General features: G+C 47.8%; 1 protein-coding gene across 3 annotated transcripts in view; it reads right to left on the reverse strand.

Annotated features, from left to right (window-relative positions):
- LOC128783644 (alpha-2-macroglobulin-like protein 1) overlaps positions 1-20,819 on the reverse strand; it is a 24,750-nt gene extending 3,931 nt beyond the window's left edge. The window contains exons 1-31 of one of the 3 annotated variants that reach the window (XM_053934586.1): positions 20,642-20,819; positions 18,302-18,488; positions 17,802-17,964; positions 17,019-17,071; positions 16,708-16,725; positions 15,302-15,455; positions 14,793-14,877; positions 14,122-14,242; positions 13,893-14,010; positions 12,899-13,008; positions 12,382-12,552; positions 11,923-12,147; positions 11,733-11,796; positions 11,071-11,216; positions 10,766-10,915; positions 9,345-9,542; positions 8,595-8,682; positions 7,814-7,967; positions 6,798-7,026; positions 6,310-6,433; positions 6,001-6,122; positions 5,538-5,589; positions 5,059-5,142; positions 4,523-4,699; positions 4,137-4,218; positions 3,114-3,270; positions 2,454-2,528; positions 2,146-2,317; positions 1,455-1,669; positions 967-1,182; positions 447-562 (exon numbers count right to left, since the gene is read on the reverse strand). In XM_053934586.1, coding sequence (XP_053790561.1) covers positions 447-562; positions 967-1,182; positions 1,455-1,669; positions 2,146-2,317; positions 2,454-2,528; positions 3,114-3,270; positions 4,137-4,218; positions 4,523-4,699; positions 5,059-5,142; positions 5,538-5,589; positions 6,001-6,122; positions 6,310-6,433; positions 6,798-7,026; positions 7,814-7,967; positions 8,595-8,682; positions 9,345-9,542; positions 10,766-10,915; positions 11,071-11,216; positions 11,733-11,796; positions 11,923-12,147; positions 12,382-12,552; positions 12,899-13,008; positions 13,893-14,010; positions 14,122-14,242; positions 14,793-14,877; positions 15,302-15,455; positions 16,708-16,725; positions 17,019-17,071; positions 17,802-17,964; positions 18,302-18,488; positions 20,642-20,712 — 4,097 coding nt within the window. In that variant the 5' untranslated portion in view covers positions 20,713-20,819. Of the gene's footprint in view, positions 1-446; positions 563-966; positions 1,183-1,454; positions 1,670-2,145; positions 2,318-2,453; positions 2,529-3,113; positions 3,271-4,136; positions 4,219-4,522; positions 4,700-5,058; positions 5,143-5,537; positions 5,590-6,000; positions 6,123-6,309; positions 6,434-6,797; positions 7,027-7,813; positions 7,968-8,594; positions 8,683-9,344; positions 9,543-10,765; positions 10,916-11,070; positions 11,217-11,732; positions 11,797-11,922; positions 12,148-12,381; positions 12,553-12,898; positions 13,009-13,892; positions 14,011-14,121; positions 14,243-14,792; positions 14,878-15,301; positions 15,456-16,707; positions 16,729-17,018; positions 17,072-17,801; positions 17,965-18,301; positions 18,489-20,641 lie in introns of those variants that run through there. The other 2 variants (XM_053934585.1, XM_053934587.1) reach the window with 2 other exon arrangements.
- Positions 20,820-22,356: the final 1,537 nt, after the last annotated feature.

Genomic DNA, 22,356 nt, shown 5'->3' on the forward strand with positions numbered 1-22,356 from the left:
AGGAGAATAAGTTCCTTGGAAGCCGTCTGGTGTTACCTTCTTTAGGCATGGCAGGGAATATCACATCCTATGCCTGTTCTCTTGGCAAGAGAGAGGCAGGAGTACAGCAGAGGAGAGTGGTGTGACAGTCAACCGGGAGCAGAGGAGGGAACACTAAGGAGTCCCACAGGACCATCACATCATTAGTGTTTTGAGATCTAATCCTAGAAGGGGCGGATACCCACAGACCTTGGGAGAATTTGTGGTGAGGGGCATGGGACAAGACAGGACTACAGCCTCAGCCACCCGTCTGGGGCCTTGTGCCTCACCCAGCTGGGGAGAGCACAGTGGGGTCACCTCAGCACTTGGACCCCATGAGTGAAGGGGAGCCCTGCCAGCAAGAGACTGGTGTGGTGCCAGAAGTCTCTCAGCACAGGGGAGGAAAGGGGCAACTGAGTGTCTCCTACCGAGCATGGATGGTGACAGGGAACTGGGTGGCGTCGGGCACGGTGCACTCCGTCTGCACGGATACGGCAAAGGTGGCCTCGCTCCTCAGTGGAGGGATGTGGTACCTCAGGATGGCCTGCCAGGACAGAAAGAAGCTGGATGGCAGAGAATAGCAGGTTTTTTTTTTTTTTTTTTTCTGGAGAGTATTCTTGTCTAGACTCAGCTACTGTTTGCTGTCTTGTATTGGTGTAAGAGAAAACCATGTGGCAGAAGCAGAGGTTCTGTAGTAGTGCACTGTTCCAGGTGGATTTCTTGGAGGAGAGAAGCTGCTCTAGGTGGATGGAGATGATCCAGATTTCATCTGGGGAATAGATGTTACCTTCCTTTTGGATCACAGCTACCCCCACCAGCCTTGAAGCCCAGATTCTTGCAAGTTACTACAGCAGTTTGTTTTCATGGTTGGCTAAGTGGCAAGGTAACATGTTCTCTGACTTTCAAGGCTTTTCACCAGACACCCTTCTTATTCCTGGCTGGGCTTACCTGCAGGAAAAGACACCCATGGCCCTGCACACGCAGGGTATAATCTTGGGGAATTGCTGGCAGCTCCACTGTCTGCAGCAGGAGGCGATTGCTTTTGTCTACTCGGAAGTTTTGGCTGAACCCCTTGGAAGTGAGAGAAACCTGAAGATCAGGGCTATCCTTGCTGAAGATGTTGGTTGCGTACAGGGCTAGGGCTTCCAGAGCAGCAACCGTGTCCTGAGGAAAAAGAAAAACATCAGGAAAAGTAGGATTCCTGCTTCCTATGCATGCCCAGTCCTTAGCCTTTTCCTCCCACATACTGCAGCTATAGCACAATAAGGGTTGAGCTTTTCCCTTTGGCTTTTAGCATGGGATTATCCATAACTCCCAGGACCTGTAAATCCATACATCCTTTTTTAATTTATTAATTTTTTTTTTTTTTTACTATTGAACCCACTGCTCTCAAAAAACCAGCATCAAATCTGATGATGATGGCTCAAGGGGATTACCTGGGTTGAAGCAAAGCCTCCATATGGGTTTTGTTGCTTGGTGAGCCAAGACACAATCTTGGATGCCTTTTTGATTTCATCTGATGACAAACTTGACTTTGTAAGATGAGCCATGAGGATACTAGATGTCAATTCCACATCAACAGATGGAGCCCGATACCAAGATAGGGAATCTTCTTCCTGTTTGGACTGTTGACTCCAGAATATCTGGTCATCTAGAGGTGGAGTGGGAACATTTATGGAGTGTGTAGCTATATTTAGTGACCCTGGAGTTTGACTTAGCCCCTGTATATAGGTACTAAACAAACATGTACATTGGACATAATACAGTTGGACAAGATATACATGCATATTTCCCTATTTGCTCCCCACACCCTGCTTTTCCCATCAAAACCTTAGGCCTGCAGGCTGGGGAGGAGCTACACAATATTTGTGAAGCTCCCCTGGTTCGGGTGACTGGGAGGCCAGGACTGTGAGATGATCCATAGAGACAATCTGTCTCACAGTGTAGATATTACCTGGGACAGCTTGGCAAACTGAGGCTTGGATAGCCAAGCCTTAGACTCCCCACAAAGCTCTGGCAGTACTCGCCCTCCCCTACTCCTGCCCTTCATTCCCATGGTTGTTCAACCCAGGGATTTCCACACAGTTCTGCCAGTGGCCCTCCTTCCTGCCCCGGAGTCTGTGGTACCTGATATTATGGCAGCCTTATCCAATATTTTGAGGATTTTCTGCCTGAGGGCTTTGTCCCCTGCCACTGCAAAGGCGTTTGCAGCCAGTGCCAGGCTGTAGAGGTTGGGACTGCCAGTATCAGCATGGACCAGGTCTCTTATACACTTCAGAGCTTTCCCCACAACCGGGTCCTAGGATACAATTGAAAGCACTCTCTTTACGGGAAGGGTGTTTGGGAAGGGAATGCAGGGTGGAAACCGAAGGCAGAGCCCAGGCAGTGCCTGTGAGAGGCTGCGCACACAGCCCTCTCCTGCTGCCGATACTCACGGAGTGAGGCATCCCTGAGTGTATGAGAGCTATCACGATCACAGAGCTCAGCCCCAGGCCTTCCTCCACTGCACCCTGCAGACACCACAAAACACAGATGAGGGATGCTATGAGAAGGGAGAGGGGAAAGTTTTCCAGTGCCTTCTGGTCCCCTAGCAAATGCCAGCATAGGCAACAGTGCTGGTCCTATTCCTTCTCCTAAGGAAGTGACAGGACTGGTATCCACTTTTAAAGGTCCTGCTTACCAGAGCAGCTCTCTGCCAGGATTCCCCAATCTCTTCTGGGTAGCTGATTCCCTCCCTCTGCTAGCACATTCCCCTTTCTCCTCCCAAATGTATGATTTTCAGTAGCAGATTTCAAAGCCAGGGGAAAGTGATGTTCCCACAATCCCGCTGCAAGGTGGTGAGTGTTAGCCCTTGAGATGGAGGTAGGGCAGGGCACTGTTTCAGTTCCCAAGTGCACATCAAATGCAAACCTTCATCATTCATAACTTGAAAAAGTGCCACAGTGACTAGGCAACCCTGAGAGTCACCCAAGGGTGACTCTGGGCACTTCAGAGCCTTCCTCCTGCAACAGAGTTCATTTGCTCTTGGCACCCAAACTGGACCAGAAAGTGAAGGAGCTCTGAGGTACCTAATGAACCACCAGGACATATCATACCATCAGACCATTGTTGAAGAGCTTCCCCACACTCTTGAAGCAGCCAGATGGAGTCTGACTTTTAATCAGTGCACTGGCAGCATCCTTTATATTTTGTTCATCTATGTGGATGAAGTCCCGGGCTTGGCTGAAGGTCTTCAGGACAAGAGCAGTAAGCCTAGAGCCAAGGAAGGAAGAAAGATATAGAACTGAATTGTCACTTGATGCATGTCTCCAAGAGGAGACAGGAGTCTCTGTGTCTTCTACTACATTCTCCCTGTAAAAATACCAGCAGGCCACAGCCCCTGTGCAGATGGAGAACTGGAAGCAATGCACATGAGCTCAAGAAGCTTGAGGTCAGAGCCATGTGCGGCAAGAAAGAAAAAATTCAATTTTTCAGACCTTCAGAGCTCTGCTAATTCCAACAGGGTACTTTGTTGCCCTGAAGAGCTGACATTTAGTGAGCTTACTCAAAGCTATTCCAAATCCTGTTTGGGCACCAAGCATTCTGAAAACCTGTAAAGAAGATGCCTTTGCTGCCAAGTTTTCAGAATCAGTCTCGTTTGGGGTGCCCAAGAACAAACAATCCAACAGGGGTACTTCAGGTTAGTTCATTGTCACATTTGACAGAGGTGTTCCATAGACTAAGAGGAAGATTTTGTATATTTATCAAAACAGATAAATAGGAAAAGTGATAGCATACTGGGGAGTGTGAAACCTGGCATGACATAAATGTTATGGAGTAAGAAATGGATATTGCTCTGGTTTCAGCTAGAGTGGAGTTTATTTCTTCTCAGTAGCTGTTACAGTGCCATGTTTTGGATTTGGCATGAGGATGGTGTTGAGCGAACAGCTGTGTGGTGCTTAATTTCCATCTGGGCTTAAGCCATGACACCTTCCAAAAGGTCTCAAGAGCAATTTCTGTTCAAAACTCTACACCTTCAGACTGCCTCAGATTCCCCAGACCAAAATCCAAGCCAGCTCGAGCCTGACCAGGTCAAACTGTTTGTTGTTCCTCAGTTATGTCTGGATATCGTTGCTTACCAAGTGTTTCCTGGCTCACTTCCTTCCCCAAAGGCACTGTATGAACCGTCTGTGTGCTTGTACAGGAGCTGCTGCTGATATCCTGCAGGAAGAGGCTGGGGGTAGTGAAGATGCTGTGTGCCTGTCCTGTTCTCCAGGAGCCAACCTGCCCCACCAATCCTGCTGATCATTACAGAGAGCATTATCTCTGAGGAATTTAGCAGAGGGGTGCTGTGTACTGCTTGTTCCGTTGACATGCTCTAACCTGATTTACACTGCTGCAATTACCACAATGCCAGGCAAGTGATGCTGCACAAATCCTACTCAGCACCAGGCCTCTGCTGAGGCTCCTTCCACACAAGTACTGTAGTGGACATCACCAGCTTAACAAGTAGGAATTCACTCACCGCTTTCCAGATAGCCAATTGCCTTCTGTTTGATTTCTGGAGTCAGCTGTCCTGTTTCTTCAAGGTATCGTGTGATAAAGACATTTGGGGCAAAATGAACCATGTTCTGCTCACCACAGCCACTGGACATCTGGAGAAGCTCATCTATGTTGTCCAGTGCTGTTCCCATAATGTCACCTGTAGGACAGAACCACAGCTTTGGGAGCCATACACATTCTTGCGTGTAAAACAACTCTGGTCTCACAGATTCTCCAGGTAACCTGCTAAGACTGATCTCAGGTCACATCTGCTCACGTGATGTCTAGAGACTGTAGGAACAGTGATATGGTACTTGGCTGTCTTTCCCCTGGCTTGGTGAAATTATACATCCATGCAGTGCCACTTGTATAGGAGAGATAGGATATTGCTCTGGAAGACAGTACCATACCTTGCTGTACATATTCCCTTTCATTACTTTGTTTGCTAAAGAAGACACAGTGGCACCAGAAGACATGTAGGGGAAAATATTACTTCCCAAGACTCTTCTAAAAACTCACCTAAGAAAGAGATGTGGGCTCTCTCTGACCCAAGGACAATGTTCTCTGGCATAGTGAAAGAGATTGTCTCTGAAGCCAAAGTTCCTGCAAATGGCAAAAACATCAGAACAACAGGCATGAGGAAGATGGCAGAGTCACAGTGTCCCCCAGGAGATGGTGTAAACAGGTCTGGGATCATCTCATCAGTTGGTGAAATCATCATTCAAAAGAGAGGATGACACAGAGATCCAGCCACCCATTGATGAGGGTCTGTGATGTGGTTAGGCAGTGGCTTGATGTTGCCAGGAGCTTTTACTACTGGGTAGGGCTGAATGGCTTTGCCTACCCATAAAAGCTCCAAGATCCCTGACTTTCTGCTTCCTACACACCTCCAGAGAGTCCTAGAGTTGTTCAAACACCACACTGCTTCCATCTGATCTCTTTGTTCTGTGCACAAGCACAGCCCCAGTAAGATAGTAATTGAGGGTCTCTGCACCTACCTTCAGGGCACAGGAGTGAGGTGTGGGTCTTTTCCTCCAGCTGCCCCTCTGCCTGGTGGGGAAAAGGCTGGTCAGCTCAGAAGGGAGAGGTAAAATCAGAGAGCAGCTGTGCAGCACCCCACCTTTGTGCAAGCACCTTTTCCATCCTTGTGGGCCTTGGCAAAGGGCTTCACATAGACAGCAGAGGTATCCATGCCAACAGTGAGGTTGTACTGGGAAACAGGTTTCTCAGCTGCTGCATGGCCTTTGACCCCATTGCCCTGCCAGCAAGCAGTTCTGACATTTCTGTCCCATCCAGTGGAGGAGCTCCAGTCCAATCCACCCTCAGAATCGCTCCTTGACCAATCTCCCTGAGAAATGTGCCCACCTCCCCAGCTGACTCTTCCTTCCCAGAGCCACCCACCAGACTGTCTTGAGCCTGACCCAGCTCCAGCCTTGCCAGAACCCTGCAGTGCAGCCTGACCTTCACCAGCAGGTGTTTAACCACTGTGTCCTTCCCTCCGGACTCCGGCACAACAGCTGTACGCTCCGTGCAAACATCTTCCTGCTCCACCACCTCAGCAGTGACAGTGAAATTCACCTTCCCTAAAATCAGAACATCAAGAGGCCGGTTGGCACATCTACGCCTATGTTTTAGTTTGCTCAGCCTCGGGCTGCTCACTCATGCTTTGCACAGTGGGCCAGTCTCCCTTCCAGCCCAGCTCTGGCTTCCTCAAGTCCTCAAGCAGCTCTGCCAGTGCTTCCCACCTCTGCCTCTCCCTTGACCCCTTACCTAGTTTTGTAGCCTTCATGTCCCAGGAAAATGTTTTTGCTGAATCGGGGCACAGGCAAAGACTGAACCTGACATTTTCATGAAGAAACTCAAAATCCCTGGAGTCCAATAGGCTAAGCTGGAGCTAGAGGTGAAACAAAAGGGAGTTCAGGTTACAGAGCTGCTGTTGCTGCTGTGTTTTTCCATTCAGGTCCTTGATTCAAATAACAATCAATCCCACAAGCCAGAGGTGAGTATGTTGATGGTCTGTTGCAGTATCTGTGGGACACCAGAGGCGTCCCATGAACATGCAATCCACATTTGTAAGGTTTGGCTTCTGGGGAGGGATAAACTGGTCAGTGATGGCTCTGTGTGGAACTAAATTGAACAGCTTCTTCAGTGTATTTTGCCCAGTGCCTAAGCAGGCAGCCCCTCTGTTTGGGTCTCTATTAGTAAAGTAGTTCCCACACATTCCTCTGCTCCAAATTATCCTGGAGGGAGCCACTCACCGCCATGCACTGCTTCAGGTAGCTGAAGACTTTGACTTTCAGGGGAAATGACTCTCCCTGGAAAACAGAATAGGGCAAAGTGGGTTCCACGAAGAAGGGCTTGAAGCTCCGCAGGCTGGTGGTCTCTGAGATTCCCAAGCCGTGGCTCTCCGAGGTGCAGAAGGTCATGGCTCTCCAGTCTGTGATACTGTCAGGTACTGTGACAGCTAGCTCAGCAGCCCCTGAATCACTGAGGAGAAAACAGAGTGGAAGAGGTTGTTCTCACCCTGGAAAGATTTCTCTTAGGAAGACTAATGCAGAAATTCAGACTATGAAATGGAAGTGCATGTGAAGGTATGGGGATTCCTGGCAAGTAGGACAGAGGTATGGGAAGGATAGCAAATAGGTGGGCAAGGAATGACTTGAGAGGAAAATGCAACCCAAAATTTGCTTCTGAGCAGTGCTGCACCTGAAATTCTTCTTTTATGTGGGCACAGAGGGCTCACAGGGGCCCATGTTATACACCCAGTCTGTGCCATGGAGTATAGTGTCACACTTCCTATTGGGAATGTGTGGAGACAATGGAACATGTCTCTTCTGAGGTGCATATTGACAGGACAAAAGGTAACACACAGCTGGAATGTGGGAGATTCTGACCAGACATAAGAAAACACCATGAGGATGGTCAAACATGGAAACACAATTTGAGGAATCTCCATCCTTGGGGATACAGAGTACTTTACTACAACTTGATCTAACAGGACCTGCCATGTGTAGAATGTTGAGCTATGGATCTGTGGAGGCCTCTTACATCCTTCAAGAGTGTGTGATGTTAAATTCCCAGAAGCATTTGGAAAATCTCAAGTGGAGACAGGAACTGAACCAAAACTCCATTGTCCTTATTCACTTCTTCATACCCCCCTCTTTTACTTTGTGCGCAGAAGGCAATAATGACCTGTCTCTGCTCCTGCCCATTCTCTTGACTGTGTCTGGTAGAAAGTCTTATCCCTGTGGAGCCACAGCCCATAACTACTCACTTGATGGGAACCAGAGTCCAGATGAAAGTCTCTGGGAACCAGGTTCGTGCTGGCACTGACTCACTGCCCAGCTCGGTGTGCTCTGCCTCAGCAGCTTCAACAGCAGCATCTGCTTCTGGGTACAAGCTCTCCAAGTCTGCCAGCTCATCAAAAGCTATTGGGAATACAAGCATTCATTCAAAGGCAGAGCAACTGTGAAACCAGGATAGAGAGCTCAGCCAGGAAAAGCTCAGTTCTCCTTCCCTCCCACTCCCAGCCCAAACCCCCTTGTCCTTGCCAACCAAGATGCCCTCAACTTCATTACTGTCTTCCACAAGACAACCCAGGAGGCCAGGGGGATTCCAGTATGTGTGTGCTCCCCCACAAGACATTTTACCTGCTCACAGTTTTGCTCTCATTCCCTGAAGAAAAGCCTAGATACTGCCCAATCTTGGTTCATTCTCTGGTTTCCAGAAAGACCTTTCCTAGTCTTACAAACAGATTTTCTTTCCTGAGACCAGATGCCCCATTTCCCTTCTTGACCATATTATCTTCCTGCTCACCAGGTGAAGCTTCCAAACAGGTTCAAACCCTGCAGCCACCCCTGTGCCCCTCCAGTGCACTGGGCACACACTCCTGCCAGGGCCTTTCCCCTCTCCCTGTGGAGCACATCTCCTGTACAACCTCCCACTCATGTGTGTAAGCCACCCCCAGCTCCTAAGTACACTGCATGTTCAGCTGCCCATGTGCAGCCTATATGTTACCCGTGATCTCCAAAGAAACAGGAAAAATCGAGATGTACACATGTAGTTGTAGTCAAAAATGGTCTGGGTGCGGCACTCAATTGGAGACTTGATTTTAAGGCTGGTTAAAAATGTTAGACCTGCATTCTGGAGGAAAGAAGGGGGAGAAAAGAAGGTATATTTCCATGGAGGTGTTGGCGTGTCCAAGGATCTGTCTCTTCCCCCTCCTCCCAGCATATCACAGCTCCTCTGTGTTGTTGTACCTCAGCACAACCTGCAAATTTGTATCAGGAGAGAAGGCAGAGCTGTACTGCTCCCAGAGCCTGGTCCTCATGCCAAAGGGTTGTGGGGGTGACCACTTTCATGTGCATGCCTGTACACAAAGTCATTTTTTTGGCACCACAGTTTGTTGCCCACCCTAACCCAGACTTTTCTCTATCCTTCACTGCCATTCCTTTCTACTATTCTTTCTCTCCTTTCCCTGGGTTCCCCTTTTCTCTCAGGTGCTTTGCTTTTCTAATCTCCAGTTTTTTTTCTGACACAGGCTGACAATCCACTCTGCTTCCAATCCCTAGAAACTCTGAAGGGTACTAATGGGGAGTTGGGTTCTAGGAATCTGCCTGATCAATGGGAATTTATCATACTGGGAGCATAGAGTGTCATTGATCTCTTAGTTCAGAAGCTTGGCAAATTCAGATCACGAAGTCACCAGCATTTACAGGAAAGACAATCTGTGAAGCTACCTGTGCTGCCTGGGATACAAAAGTGCTCAGCTCTGATATTTCAGGCTTTCTGGAAATTAGATTTACCTTCAGAAGTTCATAAACATCTGGTTGGGACACTGCATAAGAGTATCTGTTGTACATGAATGGTGACATCATTCCTGGTGAAAGGGTTGTCTGAGAGGCATCAGTGATTCCCGGGCTCTTGTGGATAGTGCAGTAGTCACTGTAGACATCTGTGAGGGTGCTGAGCTGCTCCTGAGCATAGCTGAACATATTATACACCTGTAGAGAGAGAATGAAAACAGTACAGGTCAGTGTGAGAGGTAGGAAGATGTTAATTTCTATCCAGAAATTTCCTGTAACCTCAGAGGCCGAGCTCAGGTCCCGCCTGTCACAAAAACCCAACCCCAAGTGTTGTAGATGTCGGCGAACCCAATGGGAAGAATGATGATGTCTGACTTAGTTCAGAAGGCTGAATGATTTCTTTATTATAATTATGCTATAATACATTAATATACTATATAAAGGAGGATACTAAAAACTACATGCTACTTTCTCTATCATATCTAACTACTCACAACTCGTGACCCTGTTCCCCAGAGTCCAGACACGGGTGGATCCGATTGGCCACCAGACTCAAACAATCCTCACCAGAATCCAATCAAGCAATCACCCCAGGTAAACAATTCTCCAAGCACATTCCACATGAGAAAAACAAGCAGCAGAAATAGAAATAGTTTTATCTTTCTTTCTCTCTGTGTACCTCTATGAAAAATCCTGAGAGAGAGAGAAATGTGCTTGCCACACCCAAGAGGTTTTGAATTTTATGGAGAACGTCCACAAATTTTGGATATATAGCACCAGAGAAGAACATGAGCCCCTCTGGGGTATGGCTGCATAGCTGTGGCCACTTCTAGCTTAATAATTGTACCTGTGAACTGAATGCAAACACTAAGGACATCTTCCCTGCATGTGGGGAACATTGGAGAGCTTCTTGTCTGACTGAAGATGCAGCCTGGATCCACCAAGACAGTGTCAAGAGGCAATTCAGGTGTCCTTAGACCAAGGTCTAGAGGAGAAAAGGGACCCTTCCACTGCCAATACACCACTTAGAGATCACTCTGTGAATGGAAGGACTGTCTGGTTCACGTGAGCTGGAACAAAGACATGAAGCCTATCCCATGTTTGGCATTTTTTTAAACATGACTTTTTTTTCAGAGCACTGTCATGAATCGGTTCAGGAGATGGATGTCTCTTGCCTTCTGCTTGCCACTGTGGAAAAGCACTGTAAGTTTAATAAGGATGTGATTTCAGGCTGTAGCTGGGGATGACAGTGGGGTATTCTAACAGAATAAACCCTCTGTAGACACTGGAAATATTGGCTGGTGTTTGATGTTGGCCTTCATTTTTTTCTCATTAAACCATGACCTGTCCCCATTCAAGCACTTGTTGGTATATCCACCATGCCTTATTAGGCAGCAACAGTCAGCAGTGAGGTGACTCACACTATCCCTGGACAGCTCAGCCTCTGGCCTCAGGAGAAGGACGCTTTTGTCTACTGCACGGATGCTGCACAGGGAGCCTGGCGCAGCCTGCACATGGAGACGGACAGCCGATCCTGGGAGAGCCACTGCGTCTGAGAAGCCAAGCTTCACCTGGAACAACAGAAGAAAGGGGGACTGCAGACACTGAGAGATGAAGGAAAGGGGAAGCTCTGGTTAATGGATTCTGCTGCTTATCTACTGCCAGTTTGCAGATCATTAGCCACCCTCCAGCCTACTTGCCCCTCTCTGTTTTGTGCACTGCTTACATGGTTCCTGAAGCAGCTGGACACTTTCAGACGGAGGGTGTCAGCTGCCACTTGTCCCTCAGGGAAGGCAATGTAAACAAAGAGGGTAGCCATGGATGAAATGAGGTCAATGGGCAGAGTGATGTTGAAAGCCCCACTGTACTGACCTGAAGGAAGAAGGAAAAATTGAAAAAGTATGGCAAGGTGCAAGGAAGTTTTCAATCCAAGGATGACAGCAGCAATGTGCTCTTCCTCTGTAATACTTCTGTACAGATGCTTGCACAAAAGCTATTCTGCCTTGCTTCTGGGGAGGCCACAGCTAGGCCAGGATGGAGGTTTTTACAGTAGTGACCTTATATAATGACACACCTTGGCAACAGTGAGCACTTGGAAGAGAAATTACTTTCCACCTGAGCCCAGAAAGACTCCATAAGTTACCTTGGAAGTCTCTGACAATTTCCTGCTTGTCAGATAAACTCTGACAGTTTCATCATTTGATCAGTAGGAAAAAAAAAAAGAAATTAAAAGTCAGAAAAAAGATAGCATATTTCCTACAGGTTTTTTTGTGCCAGCTCTGTGGTTTCCTGTTAGTCTCAGATCTCTTTTGTCTCCTTCTCCATCTAGGCTGGAAAGACTTTCTTGTTGGATCCCTTAATCTGCTCCTGGGAGTTAGATGCTCTTACCTGATGGTAGATCAAGAAGCACTGTTGTTTGGCCATGATGCACAAGGGACCCTCTGGCCATAACCTAAAGGGTAATGAACAGAACAAAGGGTTGAGAGTGCCTCTGCTCCACGTTTCTGGGCCAGCAAAGGGCCCTGTGCTGACACAGACCGGGCTCAGAGCTGACCTCGCTGGCGCTGCCCGCACTCACCAGGTGGTAGAAGTGTGCTTTGGCAGCCCGGTGGCCCAGCTCTGTGGCGAGTATGTGGTAGTGCACAGTGACCTGCTGCACATCCCCACAGGCTGGCACTGCCTGCACGGGTTGGATCCTCACAGAGCTGCGGCTGGAGGAGTAGAAGGCCCTCAGTGGGAGCGATGCAGTGCCGTAAGACACCTTCACGTTTCGACCGTTTGAGTCCTCCGGCTGGGATTTCGCCTGTGGCACAGAAAAAAGTGTCTGAGGATTTCCTACAGCTCTTCATACACCAAAACCAAGGCTGACTAAACAGTGGGCTCTGAACTATCCCAGCGTAGGGTGTCTACTACCAACTACACCAAGCTAAACCAGGTATATGTGGCTAAAGTATTAGCATAGATCTGCCCTTATAATGTATTTCAATTCTAGTTACCTACTTAGCTCCAGACTGGTCTGCAATAACTGGTTCCTAACCTGTAGTATAACTTTACTGCTGTTGTCCCATGCTGATGTCTCTAAGACGAAGGAGGCCATCCCAGTGTCATCCGTGAGGTAGGTCTTGGTCTGCTTCCTGCTCCCATAGGACACCGTAAGAATCACCTTCTTGTTCTTCAGGTGTGTCCCATTGGCACTTCTGAGTTCCAGCTGTAACAATGCAGAGAACAGTCAGAGTTGGAGGCCTCAGGACTGAAAATCCACATCCCAGCAGAAGTCCCAGTCTACTCTCTGCAAAGGGACTCTCAGTGTGATATTTAACTTCTCCAACCCTTCCCCATTTATGCAGTGGCCATCTCATCTGGCAAAGCCACAGATCCTGCAGTCGCACCTTGGGATAACCTCTTGGTAGATATATCAAAGGAGAGACTGGGACAGAGGATTGTGCTGGCAACTTTAAGCAGCTCAGAACAAGGGCACCCCTGGGCACTTCTGTGCCTACCACCTGCTTAGGCCCAGCTGCTGGCCTTTCCGTGTTTCTTCCCTTTTCACTCACATTTCCATAGTAGGGAGCTCCTTGCTGATAGTAGTAGCTTGTCCCCCAGAACTGGAGAGTTGTGATATCAAAAGTGACCTTGCAGTTTTCAGTGGTGTTGAACTCCACCCCTAGGAAAGACAGGAGGCACATGCAGGTATCGTGTCTAAGCAGGCATCAAGATTGGATAAACTCAGTTAAGGGGTGGACTATCACTCATAGGGCACTGCAGTTTCTCCATGCAGCTTCAGGAGTCATTTAACACACACGCACTCAGCTATAGTGCCTCCTACACTCTGACATGATAGAATGACAGCAGTCTATCTGGAGGTCTGTGTCAGATACTTCTCAAAGACTCTTTCCCACTTTAAGATGGTCCTACTCATAATTGTCCTCTTTCATTCTCCTTCCCTCCTCACAGCAGTCACTAGAAGGCAGCATTTTTCCTAGCCTTTCCCATGTCAGTTCGCAGTCTGATGTCTTGTCTTGTGTGCCCATCTGAAATCACTGCAGTTGTTTGTTAAGCGGATGTGTGTCACTGCTTCTGGCAAGGGGCTGTGAAACATTTTCTTCACAGGAAGAAAAGGAAGGCTTTGCAAAATCTTGTGAGAGTAGGAACATTATAAGAAACCTTATCTCCCTATCTGGGATGTGGAGATAAATCTAATGAGGAGCTAATAACAGTACACAGTCAGGGCCTTGGTTATCTCTAGTTGCTCTGAATAACATCTCATTCCAATGGACTGTCCTAAAATATGGTTTAAGAACAAGAGAACCTGGCCTGGCCCACCTCTGTACACATTTTTAATGTGATGAGAAGACAAGAAAAAGCAGCTCTTGCCCATCTCTGTCAAAATAAAATTACTGCCAGAGCAGTCTTGATGACTCATCTTGAAGAAGGGGGAGAAAAGAAGGATGAACTCAATTGTCTTACAGATAAAAACCCAAAGACAAGTACATTTTATGAATGTGTAATAGAAGATTTTCCACAAAGTGTAGAATCAGTTTTTATTACCTGTTCCACTTTCTTTCAGAAAAGCCTCAGCCTCCAGATTGAAATCATAATTATCACTGTGCTTCCGGTGGAAAATCTTAGTATTCACTTCAGTGGAAAAGCAGCCATCATCATTTGTCTGGGCATGTGAAATTGTATTTGTTAACCAATCATGAAGGCAAAAGAGTGTTCTGTCTCTTTGCCCTCTTTCCTCCCTTTTGCAAGAGGGGAGGGTGTTTCCCGTGCTCACCTTGCCAGTGTAATCCTTACAAATACTGCGCTTGGCTTTGGAAGACTTCCGGTTATAGCGGATGTGTTTACGGCACACCACAGCCTTCACGCTACCCTGGACTGCTTTCCCATAGGTGTACCTGGCAACGGGAGCACAGAGGACTTACACAGAAACATTGGCTCAGGAGTGAGGAATGTCAGCTTTACCCTGTGGTTTGCAGCTCTACAGCCCAGCAGCCTGCAGTATATTCATGGGTCATCAGCTCAGTGGAGGAGGCCAAGAAGTACAAATGGCCTCATCAGATTGAGACAGAAGGCAGTGGTGGGTGAGCTCTCTCCACATCAACACTAAGTCCGACCAGGCAGGGCTAGGGGACATTGTGTTGGCCACAAGCCGAGCCATTATTCCTACAACACTGTCACTAACAAATACAGCAGAGGTGCTGTGTTGTAGGGCACATGCTACATTGAGGGAATGCACTGCCACACTTTCAGACTCACAGAGAAAGTAGGGAGAGAGAATATGGAGAAAGGTGAGAGTCCAGGAGAATTGCTTAGCAAAGGATGACAGGGTACCAACTCTTGGGGGGAGGGTAGGGTTGGCAGAGACCATTTTGAGCTCAGTTATTGATGGCTGTGCATTTTCCAAACCAGTAAAAATGCACCTTCTGCCACGATAAGTCAGCTCACATGCCACAGACGTGGAGAGGGAAGTTTTCCTCTAGGATGGTGACCACCTGAGGCATCTGGATGGAGACACTGAACTTGGGCAGCACTGTGTGAAAGCAAGAGAAAGATAATTCAGTGAGAATAGAAAGACTTAATTTGCTCCAATCCTTCCAAAGTGGTTGTTTACAGAAAAAAAAAAATCTCTCCTTTCATTCTAGCACATGGCCTGGTAGGAATACACCAACAGCCCAGCTAGGAGAATGGGACAGGAATAGGCAGTCTCCTCCCCAGAGCACAGCTGTGGGACATTGTCTCAGCACCATCTGCAAGACATGGGGGAGGAGAAAGCCGGTGGGCCTGGCTGAAGGTCAGTGATTACACCTGTGGGCAGGCAGCTGCACTTCCCAGGAGACAGCACAACCAGCACAGCTGTTCACAGCTGCATGGCCCATCCAGCTCTGTGTGTGGAGGGGCACTGGAGGCTGGCAATACACCTTCCTCTGCTGCCACCAGCTTCCCGAGACCCTTACCATACTCCTCTACCCTGAAGGTACATGTAAGGCCAGGCATTCTGATGGTGTACTCTCCGAGCGGTGCTTCTGCAGCCAGTGGGAAGGACAGGTCCACAATGCCTCCCACGGGTGTAACATCCAGCCACTGTGCAATTCGGTTCCCTTTGGGGTCCTGCACAAGTGGAGTAGAGAGTAGTTATTTTCCAGCGCAAAATGACTCCTTTGCAGGATGTCCAAGATACCAGGGCGTGATCTGACCACATATTCTCTTGTCCTGAGAGCCCAGGTCTATGGCATAGCTATAGTGCTCAGGTGAGTCCAAGCTCAAAGAGGAAAGGACTTCTCTCCCTGTCTCATTGACAAAGTAAATCTAGCGTATCATTGTTCCCTGGTGGCACTGCCATCTCTGACTGCTGCAAAACTGTTGTTTACTGCCTGCCTGTCTCAATAAGAGAAAGAAGTGGTCCTTCTTTAGAGATCTCTGTCATCACCTGAGCTGGCACAGACCACAAGGTCACTGTGGAGACATTCTGCCTAAGGCATGAGCTACTGGGGAGTGATATCTTGAATCCCCAGGAAAGAATGGGGAAACGAGTCCAGGACTCCAAGCAGGGGAACCACTGAGGCCCAATCGTGAAGGACAGTGTTCTCCCACTGCTGGTTCTGGGAAGGCAGGGTGCAGAACTCTGCTACAGCCACACTGCCCAACCAGTACGAGTTTTGTGATGAGTTCATGCTTAATGTGGAACAAGTGGTCACTGCTGTTGGAAAAGGTGAAGCTGGATCAGAGTGCTATGTTTGCATAAACTGGCATAAAGTATTTCATAGATGTCTCAGAAACTGTGTTTATGTAATGACTCCTTGCTGGGTGTGACATGTATATTAACTACTGCCCATTGCTAGTTGGGACTCTGACCTCTCTGCATGGGTATTACAAACCCCACCACCCCTTTAAGGTGTCTTTCTTCAGCACAGTGATTACACTGAACAGTTCTTAAAAATCAGCAGCCTGAAAGCTGCTTTAGGAAGTGTTTCTAGCTGTGCAGTCACAACACTAACTGGTGAAATGTTTGTTTTCTATATGGTAAATATAAAAGTCTCCTTAAGGAAACTTCAGGATTTTCACAAGTCTTCAATTCAGAGGCTAGAGGGTCTAGAATTCCAGTAACCACTCTAGGAAGGTTTGCTGGTTTTCAGTGGCACCCATCATTTACTGCAGGGATCCCTGTGTGATCAGTGTCGTGACATTCTCCGCCAAACTTTTGTGGACATGGAACGAAGGAAGGACAAGCAGTCGAGGACTGCTCCCGTTCATTCTGAGCTAACTGACTTTCTGCATCGATATTTCCCAACCACCATCTCCAAACCTGTGTCTTCCCCAAGGTGAGAAGAGTTCATCACTTTCAATAAAGTGGGAGCTTTACCTTCAGTTCCACCAGGCGCTGCTGTGGGGAGAAAACAACAGTTACTGGTTGGATGCTTTCAGGTAAGTTACCATCCACCTCCCTGGTATTTTTTAATTCCCCAACCATCCATCAGTCTTTTCTAAGCAACCGCCCATAACCCATGAGCAGCTCCTGTCTTGCAGGTGGTGCCCAACACTCTTTGTAAACACCCAAAGGAATTTTGAGACCAGCTGTACACACATCTCCTAGCTGGGCCAAGCACTGATCTAGAAGACATGCAGGCAGCTCATAACATTTCCAGACTTCAGGTATCTTCCCTCTTGACTTACTGTTTCACTGCTGGCAATAAAGTTCTGATCCAAGGTCACAATCCGCAACTTGACTACAAAGTAAAAGGAAAACAGGACTGGCTGAAATTAAATCAAGTCTCTCAATAAATAACAGGAACACTTGGCTAAGGACGATGTGTACACATGTTCCACTGAGAGGATGAGGGCAGCAGATAGAGCCATCCACTCCTGGGCCTATGCCCAAAGCCCTGCTAGGAGCTGGCAGCCTGCTAGAAAAAAAAAGTGTTAGGAGAGGCAGTGTGGGGCTTTCTGGGAAGACTGGCTGTGCTGGTGGGAAAGAGTATTTTTCTGGACATTGGACCTGTGGTGGGCCACTCAGTCTTGCCTGCAGTGAAAGTCATCCCAGCAGAAGGTGTGCAGAGGCATGGGGCAAACAGCTGAACCCTGTGGTGATCTGGGCTGTGCAAAGGCAGTGGTGGGACATGTAGGTGTGTAATCCTCACCTGAGGAAGTCTGTGGGGAAGAGAGGGATTTAGAGCCCTGACAGACAGTCATGACTTTAACTGGAGCAGTCATGAGTATAACACTGGGGCTTCTATATCTTTTCTCATGCATCAAGGAAAACACACAAGCCCTGTTCGCAGTGGCATACGCCATGCTGACATAGGAGAGAGATATTCCCAAACCTCTCAAAGCCTAGAAGGAAGCCTGTGGCTCATCTCCCTTCCTGAGCAGGTCCTGCTCAGAGGACTAGACAGTCCCCCACATTTTGTGGCCTGAGGACCACTCTCTCTCTCACAAGACATGGCATTCTGTCCATACCAATCTGTCCAGGTTTGTACACAGGCTTGTCTGTCTGGATAAAAGTCTTCTTGTCTGCATGCTTGATTAGGACTTTCTGTTTCTTCTGGAACTCTAAGTTGGCTTCCAAGACTGTGATAACAACAAAAGCCACTTCATCAGGGTTTCCAACAGGAGGAGGGACCTGCAGGTATAGTTGTAACCATCATTCAGGCTGGATCCCATTCACTGATCCCAAGGTTTTTGGAATAACAATTATGATATAACTTTTGGGTTGCTCTAGTTTTTCTTGCCTGGAAAGACTTCACAGAACATTTCAAAAAGCTTTCCAGAAGAGTAAAATATTAGTGGGGCTACATAGCAGAAAGGACACTGGCAGACCTATGCAGGCTGAAGCAGAAGATTATTGGCCAGTTAAGATGTCCTTATGGGAAGACACAATTCTTTGCATTCCTGCCCAGCGAGAGCAGAACTCATGCAATATCCACCCTAGTGAAAACCCTTGAAAGTATCTTCCTCACCTGGAAGCTTGTGCAATGGAAGAAGGGGAGCTGAGAGGTGGACTGAGCGATCAGAGTCTCATTCCCAGCTCTGCTTTGCAAGGTAACTGACACATGGATCGGGACTGCTTGCTCTCTGCTGAGCTGGAGACACACTGTCTCTGAGAATGGGTAGTAGAGCTGAGATGGTATTGCCACAGCATAGTTTCTGTTGAAAAAAAAAAAAAAAAAAGAAAAGAAAAAGAAGAGAGAAGAGAGAAGTCAGGTTAAACTGACTTTCTAAGAGGGCAGGTTTTGACCTGTGTTTAGGTACTTCCTAACAGACTTCTGGTCTCTTCACTCTGCTGTCATGTCACCAGTGGGACATGACACTGTTCTCATCTGTAGGTACTGCAGACATTGACAGTGAGGCAGCACTATACGCCGCATGCACATATAAAGTTATAAAGTCACTACCTTACAAATTGAAAGTGAAAATAAGGTGAACCTTATTTCATGTCACCCAAGGGATCAGCAGCAGCTTGGCTTTCTTGCAGGTTTCCCAAGTCTTCAATGTTTTCACTGAACCACACTACATCATCACCATCAGTTTTGTTGGCTGGTTTTCCCACTACCCTTGGGCTCAGAAACAATGCCCTCTGTGAGGGACCCCGTGTCCCAGCTTCATGTCCCAGCCACAGAGACTCATGAGCACCTTCACTTCAGCTCCTGACACTCTTGTCCTCTTTGCTCTCTACTTGCTCTCCCATCTCTGCATCTACTCTGATCTGCGTCCATAACACCAAAAAGCTGTTCACAGTTTGTTTGCTCCCATCTTTTACTGTACTGTAGCATCTAGGACCAACAAAAAGCCAACATTCAAGCAGATTTCAAGGTTCTTATCACTGACTCCTCCCACTCACTGCCTTTGGACAGGCTCAGCCAGCAGCATGTTTTGCAGGAAGCAGAGGGCAGAGCCTGGAAATATCAGAAAAGCAGGAAGAAGGGAGGTGACCTGCTGGCAGTTCTCAGCTGGAGCTCAGCACTCTGGCGAGAGGGAGTCAAAGTCCTGCTGGCTGGGAGCCTTTGACTGCTGTCATACTTGAGTGCTGCCAAGCCGCCTTGAGGATCTCAAAATACACACCAACATTTTGTTTTTCCTACTTGAGCTGACTCATGGCACCTCCCTCCTGCCACATGTGCCAAAGGATGGGATGAACACTAAAAATTCACTGCTTGAAACCTCCCATATCCCCCCTCCCCCCGCCTTTGCTCTTAATGATCCTTTTCTCTGGAACGTTTTCATACACCCCTTTAACATTTCATCCCTTGCCCTTGCCTTCTGAGCTGTAAAAGTAAGAAAGAACATCTCTGGGGCTGTCATCCAAGGGTCCCAAGACCCAAGCTGGATCATGAATCTATGAAAAAAACTGGAATACAGGCAGGACAGCAGACAACCTATGGAAGCAAGTGGTATTTCCATAAAGCAAAGCTTCACGCTGAAGGTAACAGCAGCAAGCAGACAGCAGTAAAGCACATCTTTTGAGTGGGAGCTTGTCAGCCTATGGAACATGTCCTAGAGGAAGTACTCCCACTGGAGAAGGTTTTTAAAACTAGGCTTGTGCACACATGCAGCAGGAGGGATCCCAGCTACAACCCACTGCCATATTTTCCACTGTAACATCTACTGTTCAAGCACAGTCATGCTTCTGTTTGCACTTGTGCCATGGCTGCAAAAGCAAACGCCTTCCAAAAAAGCAAGAACAAGTTCACAAGCCACAGGACATCACAGCAGTGTGTGCTGGAACAGGAGTTGCATTCCTGACAAAGTATATGAAGAGAAGCTGTGCTGGGAATTGTCCTTGACAGAGGTCTGAGAAAAGGCGTGGTGGGAGCAGATGGCCAGCCAAGCCTGACTGAACACACTGCTGTACCAAGAGCATCCCTACCAGATACTTGGGCTCATGTTTGCTCACTTTGTAAAGACACTCAGCTTTGCTGGCTAAACTATTAAATGGTGACCTATGACTCTCGGAAGAAAAGCTTAGCCCAAAGGAAACATATTCTGGAACACAGCAGGAGACAGGAGATATTGGAAGGTCAGAATTAAGCACATGCAGAAAGCTGGCAGAGTTGTTCTGCCTGAGTCCTTGCTGAAATACATGGTCTACATCAAAGGCACTAAAGGAAGAGCCAATTAGCAGGAGGAATGTAGGGAAAGGGCACATGGAAACCAAGCAAAACCTTGGGAACGTGAGAAATTATACCTCTCCACAAAACACTCCTCACCTTAAGACTTCTACCCCATTTCTGTCATACTGCCGCCCCCCGCCAGGATCCCTCACAGACCAGAGCACATTTGCAAAGCAGTGAAGTTCTTACAGCATTGCAGGCATTCCAGCCGTGCTAGGCAGGAGAAGGATGCAGCCCCACAGGAATATGATCCTCCACATAGCTGATTGCAGGTCGAATTCCTCCAAGGAAAGCTTAGCTACTCCTCAGTACCCCCTTCTCCCCTGCTCCAGCTGTCTTCCTTCTCCCCCTCATCCAGAGCCAATGTAGCTCGCAACTCCTGCCCTGACCAGACGCCCGTTCCTCCCTTGGCTTCAAAACCAAGGTGGAGATCGGACTGCTCGTGGTTGGAATGTGGGCGGGAGAAAGGGGTGGTGACCGTGTTTACGGCTTACAAACCAGAGGCAGCTGCTTCGAGGCTCTGTAAGGCTTGTTAGTGTTTCTCTGGGAGAGGGCTGGTCTGCCTTAGGCAGCACAGCTGCTGGCAGCAGGAGTACTTCGTTACTGTATTTGGTACAGGGGCCCAATTTTTTACTGGGGCATCATCAGAAACATTTGGATACAAATTAACTCTTTGTGATGTCGGTGGATTTTTCTCAGTAGTTCTTCTTCTGTAGAACTTTTTAGGTATTATTTGCTTCTTACTGAAATTTCACTCCTGACCTGCAGCCTCCAGCTGGATGAGCCCAGGACTTCATATGCCAGTGTCCCACTTCCTCCCTGGAGGAAGGGAAGAACTTTAGAATTTTATTATCTTTTGGTTGTCTTTCTGTTTTTTGTCTAGCTAGTTTAGACTTGAACTCAAACCCCATTTTAATTTTGGAGACTCAAATGTGCTCCCAGATCAGTGACATACAGTGCTTTAAACCCGAGGTTTATCTGCAATGTCAGTGCTAGGTTGAAGGCTGGTGTGCCCCTGTTACATCAGACTGTGGTCTAGGAGAGTGGGTGCTAAGCACACAGATGGGGATTGTGCCAAAGTAAATCCCAGGGATTGCTTCAACCAGGAGCAAGGCATGGGTGGATGGCAAATTCTCCCTGTGCTTGTGTACCTTTGGTTGTGCTCTGCTAAAAAACAGCAGGGGCCAGGACAGAATAAGGATGGCCACCGTCAGGTGAGGTTGTAACTCGAGGGCAAATTCATCCAAGCCCTGCGAACTTCACTGCTGCCACTCGGGAGATGGAAACACAGAAACACACGGGTGCAGTGCCCAGGAAGAGTCTGGAGGAGAGGAGTGGTGGTGTCAGTGTAGAATCACCTTATGGCTATCTGTCAGAAGACTGGGCATTCAGCTTGGGCACATGTAAAGTAGAGATTTAATAAAGTATGTGTGGACTTTATTTATTTATTTATTTATTTATTAGTGTGTTATGCTTTATTTGGAAAGGCCAAACAGTGGAACTATGAGAGGAGTTGGCATAGGTAGCAGGAACTGCCCTGGAAAAGATTCTGTACCCAGGAGGATCATACATGGCTGGGAGGGCTGGGTGGACAGAGGTAGTGATGCATGGAATGGAGGTGATTTGAAAGGTTTTTACTTCAAGCTTGGAGTAACAACTGGATGAGGGGAAGATCACTAATGTTGCTTTTTAAAAACTGACAATGCTTTTTACAAGCTGAGGACAGTAGCTGATGTGCAGATTTGGCTCTCATCAGAAACTGCAGCCAGGATCCAGACCAACCCCGGAGGAGATGAGACTCTCCCAAGTCCCCTTCAGCCTGAGTTAGAGACATATATTTCCATATATCTGGTCCCAGTGTCCTGGCACCCACCCTGGCCTGGAATACCACCTGAGTGTGTGGG

Source organism: Vidua chalybeata, chromosome 2 (assembly GCF_026979565.1).
Source record: "Vidua chalybeata isolate OUT-0048 chromosome 2, bVidCha1 merged haplotype, whole genome shotgun sequence".
Lineage (NCBI taxonomy): Eukaryota > Metazoa > Chordata > Aves > Passeriformes > Viduidae > Vidua > Vidua chalybeata.